Source organism: Vespula pensylvanica, chromosome 21, assembly GCF_014466175.1.
Source record: "Vespula pensylvanica isolate Volc-1 chromosome 21, ASM1446617v1, whole genome shotgun sequence".
Taxonomy (NCBI): Eukaryota; Metazoa; Arthropoda; class Insecta; order Hymenoptera; family Vespidae; genus Vespula; species Vespula pensylvanica.
The window spans coordinates 2,040,399-2,046,398 of NC_057705.1; the positions used below are offsets into that span (position 1 = coordinate 2,040,399).

General features: G+C 34.2%; 1 protein-coding gene across 4 annotated transcripts in view; it reads left to right on the forward strand.

Annotated features, from left to right (window-relative positions):
* The window catches only part of LOC122636310 (probable ribonuclease ZC3H12C), a 36,341-nt gene that overhangs the window by 6,018 nt on the left and 24,323 nt on the right, over positions 1-6,000 (forward strand). The window contains exon 1 of one of the 4 annotated variants that reach the window (XM_043827397.1): positions 3,517-3,813. The exons of the other annotated variants lie outside the window; for them this stretch is intronic. Within the exon in view, the coding sequence (XP_043683332.1) occupies positions 3,796-3,813 (18 nt within the window). The 5' untranslated portion in view covers positions 3,517-3,795. Of the gene's footprint in view, positions 1-3,516; positions 3,814-6,000 lie in introns of those variants that run through there. 4 annotated transcript variants of the gene reach the window in all.

Sequence of the window (6,000 nt, forward strand, 5' to 3'; positions counted from 1 at the left end):
TTCTATCTAATTTTTTTCCATATAAAAAATTATTAATTACAGAGTAGTTATCTTATTGTAATATTTCTGATGATTCATAATGTGGCTTTCAGATATTTATTATGCCAGTTGTAAAAGATAATTTATAAAATACGTTTTTGGATAGGAAATCTAGTTTTTCTATTAAATGAAGAAGGTGTTACGGGGAAAATTAATTTATTATAATAATTGAAAACACGTAATGTGGCTTTCACAGGGTATTTATATGGTTCGTAAAATGTTAGCGCTTTTTTCTTTCTTTTTCTTTGTTTTTTTTTTTTTTTTACCTTTTTACAGAAAGATAACGCGTTGAAACGATTCGTTCGTTGGTATGTCGTGGTTGGTATGGCGGAGGCCGGCTTTCACCTTGTAGGTGTAGCTTTCCATCGACAGGCTAATCCCGTGCCATACGTCAACTTGAGAACTCGTCGAACATAGCCGTTTGTTATTATCGATTCTCGTTCCAGAAACTAACTACCTGCTGCTTCTTACGTATTTGCTTCTGAGGAATGCACCATGAGTGATAAGGTCATCGACTTAAAAAATTCACCATTATTCTAATAACAATACGTATTAAGAAAAAACAAAAACAAAAACTGAAAAAGCGAGAAAAGACGAATATACTTTTCAATATAACAAAAAAAAAAAAAAAAAAAAAAAAAAATTAAAAGGAAAATTAATTTTTAATTACGATAGATATTCGATTTGAAAGAAATATTTTTTCATTGAAATCATTTCATAATTTGGTAATGGATATTTCAATGCGACAAAAGAAATAAAATAATTTTTATATTTCGTTAGTAAAAAGTTTTTAGAGAGAAGGGTCTCGTTGTGTAGGGACCTTTAAAGAGGAAGAAGGTGGCGCTTCGCGCCACGCCACTCCATCGGGTCTTTGACCGTTTCCTCGAGAAGTATCGGGCAGGTGGCACCCTGTAGTACGTAGGTACATACGTACATAGCTCTTTCCTGTAGACGCACACGTTCGCGGCTTCCTCTCTGACTTCTCCTCCCTTCCTCTTTTATCTCTTCTCTCTCTCTCTCTCCCTCTTTCTCTCTTTCCCTCTCTTTCCCCCTACCTCTCCCCCTTTCTGTCTTTCTCTTTCTCACCAATCACATTCGCTCATTCTTGAGCTCACGCTATTCTAACACATTTGTGTACGAGGACACGTTGGATGCAAGGTTTTATCCTAATTTGGAATCTAATAAAAAATTTATATGTAGTGTGTGTGTATATATATATATATATATAATATATATAAATGCGTATATGTGTAGATAAGTTTATTCTATATAATACAATATTTTTTGTCGTATCTATAAAAATTTATATAATTTGATGGAAATTGTATTAACTTATTATACTCTATAGTGTAAATATTATCAATAGTTTAATAATAATAGTATTGTAATTGTGATTATAGTATTGTAACTATAATTAATTACTATTCTATTGTAACTTCATAATTTTATGTATATAACTACAATTAGTTATACTACGTTATATACAGTATAATTATAATACAATACCTCATATAAACGATAACTCATATTTAGAAAATATTAATATTCGATTATGAGAAAATTAAGTAAAATGTAAAAAAGTATACATATATAACTTTAATTGAGGACTAAGAAAAAGTTGATATATAATCTTAGACGACTAATTAATTTCTATTATTATTCTATTATAAAAAAAAAAGAAATAATCTGGAAAAGTTTCTATTAAAATAATATCAAAATAATGTTTTAACGCGTGTTTGTGTAATCGAATATATAAGACGTTCAAAGGTCGTTCATTTATTGTGTATTGAAGATATAAAGATAAAAAACATAAGATGTAATTAGAGAAAGGATAAAGAGAAAGAAAGATGAGAAATGTTAGATCCCATAGAGCCGGATCCAACTATCGCTTCCCAATTAGAAAGCCAATTGGAAGCATAATCCTGAGACCAGGTCGGCGATCGGTGATGGCCGAAGGCCTCTGCCACACGCCACGACTTGTGCCCTACTTTTCAACATCAACATCCGGAAGTCGTGCCTCTTTATTAACGGATGTTCGCGAACTCCTTTACGTTGCCAATATTAACACATTTTAGTTTTATTATTTCTTTTTTTCTCGATGACAGATTGATTATTTCCGACGATTTTTCGTGGTCTTTTCCTTTTTTTTTTTTTTTTTTTCTTTTTAATTCCTCTAAATTAAATTTTTTTATTACTATACTGTATCTATTCCCTATCACATTGAATTCAGTAAACGTTCTTTCTTCTCTTCTCTTACCTTTACGGATTTAACGATTTGACTAGAATCGTGCCAGTGTATACGATGCAATTCACGATTCCCTTGCGATCCCTTAGGATCATTCGACACGACTGCCACGGTTTAGTACGATGCATACTGTGCGGTGCATCGTGCGGTACATCCTTCGATATAACAGGGCTGGCCAAAGTAATTTCATCGCCATATACTAATAATTTCGACCGTTTTCCTTTTTTTTTTTTTTTATTATTTTCTTTACCCGCATTACTCTATCATTACTCTATAAAAATATAATTATAAATTGTTACCAGCATGATTCATAATCTGTAATAACGTAGTATCTTTTCGAACGATCCGACAGTGATTATTAATGTCCAATAACATCCAATGACATATTAAATATATCAAAATAAAAGTTAACATTTCATTGAAAAAAAAAGAAAAGAGAAGATAAAGAAACAAAAATTACCAACAAATGCTAACTATATTTACACACCAATTTAAATGGGAACACATGACGTCCCTGATATTACCGTGACGCGTGCACCACGACGGTCACGAACAAACAACCCTAAGTCTGTTCACTGCGATCGAGAAAACGATTGAGAACGATGACGATTCGACATCAATAATCGTTAAATATCTTTCATTCTTTTTAACAATTTAAAAAAAAACAAAAAAGAAAAAAAGCAGGTCGATTTGCAAGAATTCATTAATTTCACAAAAATGATTTACAATATTAAATCGATATATATATTTATGTATACATATACTTAACGATTATGAAAATCTTTTATTAAGGTTAATAAAAAAATTATATATATAATAAAAAATATATAATAAAAATACGGTCGATATCGACATGTGAACGAGTCATAAGGAGTCTACTGTGGTTGAGAGAGGACAGAACGTACGATCAGGCTCGCGAGAGGAGCGCCGGTGTAGTGGGGGGTGGAAGTAGGATCCCTAGTGTCGCGCGGAGAGTGGGGGTAAGGAGGGGGAAGGAATCGGTGACGTCGCGAGCCACGCGGAGAAGCGGCCGCTCCATTCACCGCGCGGCTTTCGCCGAGTGCGCTTTCCTTTCTGCTCCTCGTGTGCTCCGTATCGTCCATCTTTCTTTTTCACTCCTTTTCTCTCTCTTTCTCTTTCTCTCTTTTTTCTCTCTCTCTCTCTCTCTCTCTCTTTTTTACTCTAATAACAAGTGTTTGTTAATAACGCGTTCTTCGTACGCGTACTCGTGTTTTCTATTACTTTTCATTTTATCCTTTTTCGTCGTTATTTCGATTGATTCGATGTTCTCTTTTCTCTCTTTTTCCTTTTTTTTTATTTAAATAAATAATATTATACAGAGTGTAGTGTGTCAAGGAAAGAAGAAGAACGTTCGGAATGTTCAAGTCGAGGATCATTTGAAGGAAAGAAGAATAACATTTGCTAAGATTGTTTTGTCCTGAACGTACTAGAACGAAACAGAATTGTTACGTTCTTTTTCTCAAGAACTCGCGGTACCAAGCGAGATTGGAATGACGGTCGCGGGAAAGGTGAGTTCCGAACGAGAAACGACGTTTCGAATTTCTCCGAGAAAGCGAGCACCGTTCTATTAAACTTCTCGCGGCTTTTCCACGCACTTTGGTTATGTATGTATGTATACGTGTGTGTATATGTATGTATGATCGAGTATATTACGAGTACGAATTATATGCTACGTAAATAGATTTTATATAATATGTATGTGCGTCAGGAAATTGTTAGAAATACGAAATAGAAATTAATCATATTAATTATATATCTTTGAAACGTGATATTATAGAAACATAAATGTATGCGTACAAGGTCGAAGTATTTGACCTTAATAGTAAATACTTTGTTTCTCACGAACCAACTATCGCTTCATCTATTGAAAGGCAATATTATGTTTTCGTAAATGTTTCGACATTCAATTCGTGACCATTATCGCTAATCTCGTGGCCTGATGATGATACGAGACGCAATCGGAATGACGTTAACGAGACTATAATTATCCAGCCGATTAGCTGTCATCCGGTTTACATCGATTCGTTGCTTGCTCGTAGATTGTTAATTACTTTGCAGATGTCTCCCTTTGATAAGACACCGATAAGAAAGTACAATGATCGCGAGTTCGTTTTTATATAGGAACTCTGGCGCGTCTTAGAGGCCGTATCCGCTTTTACATCCGCCTACTCGTAATCATTTTCTACCAACAATGAAAGGATACTAACGCACCCATATAATCTCTTTCTCTTCTTCACAAATACATTTGTATTATATATACATATACATATACATACACACACACACATATATATATATTTTCTCTCTTTCGTCGTAAATTATATATTCTCTTAATTCATAATATATTACTAATCATAAGTTTATTTCGAACTCATAAAAATTGAAAAACTTGTTATTTCTCTGTTTATTTATGCCTTACCGACGTCATTTCACTCAGATAAGGAAAATAGAAATATACTGTTTTCCTTCCCTCCGAAGTGTTTCTTATCAATAACGACTGCTGCTTTGCCGTCACGTTATAAATTAATAATTAATTTCTAGAAACTATATAGAATATATAAGAAACGATTTGATTGATTTCACGTTAATCATCGAAAACAATTGTACGACACGCATATTTCAACATTCGAGATTATATTTATTATGTTTCTTTTATGTGTGTATATATAACAGAAGGGATATAAAAGCGATTCGTTATATACTTGCGAGTATTCTGTTACGATCAGTAAGTTTACGCATAACCAAAATAGACTTTCAGTTAGTTCGGCACACAGAACGAACGATTCGAAAGCGAACCATTCGACTCGTTTCGTTATGCAACGTGCAACGAGTCGAAATTTTTAGAATGGCAAATGAACAGTACAAAAACGATTCGTTCGGCATCGAGTGACATAATGTCTACGTGCATAAGTTACTGTAGTTTGTTAAACTTTCTCGTTTTATGAAATATTTATTTATATATATACACACACACACACACACACGCATTTATATATATATATATATCATTTTTTTTCCTTTTTTTTTTTTAATTATTATTATTACAAAATCACCAAAATATTATATCCATAAAAATTCGAACGGGAGAACGTATTCAAAATTTCCATGGAAATTATTTCTTCGTATAGTATGGAGAGGAGAAGGAGGAGAAGGAGGAGGAGGAGGAGGAGGAGGAGGAGGCGTGGTTCTCAATGTGGTAGCCGGAATCGGCACACTTTCCGTGATTGTAACCCGACAGTGTTTCTACCGGGTCTACGATTAATGCGAATCAATCTACTGTCCACTTTGCCTTTGGAGCGCGTTCGAGATCGCGCGAAAGGCCATAAGAGAGCGAGTATCCAACCCGGAAGCAAGCTTCTCGCGTGGCCCACCTTCCCCACCCTTTACTCTCCCTCGGCAGATGCAGTTAGTTTCCCTCCTTTCGATCGGCTGGAAACCTCCAGACCTTCTCTCTTTTTCTTTTTCTATCTTCCTTCTCCTCTTCCTCCTCCTCCTCCTCCTCCTCCTTCTTCTTCTTCTTTTTCTTCTTCTTCTTCTTCTTCTTCGTGAAGCTCGTGAAACGATGAATGAATTTACTTCTTACGTAACTCGACTTTCTTGATATTCTTTCATCAGAATATTGTGTCCTGAAATATCGTTGAAATTTTCAGACTATCTTAACTATCTTAGTGCATTGCGATAAGATTTCTTTTTTT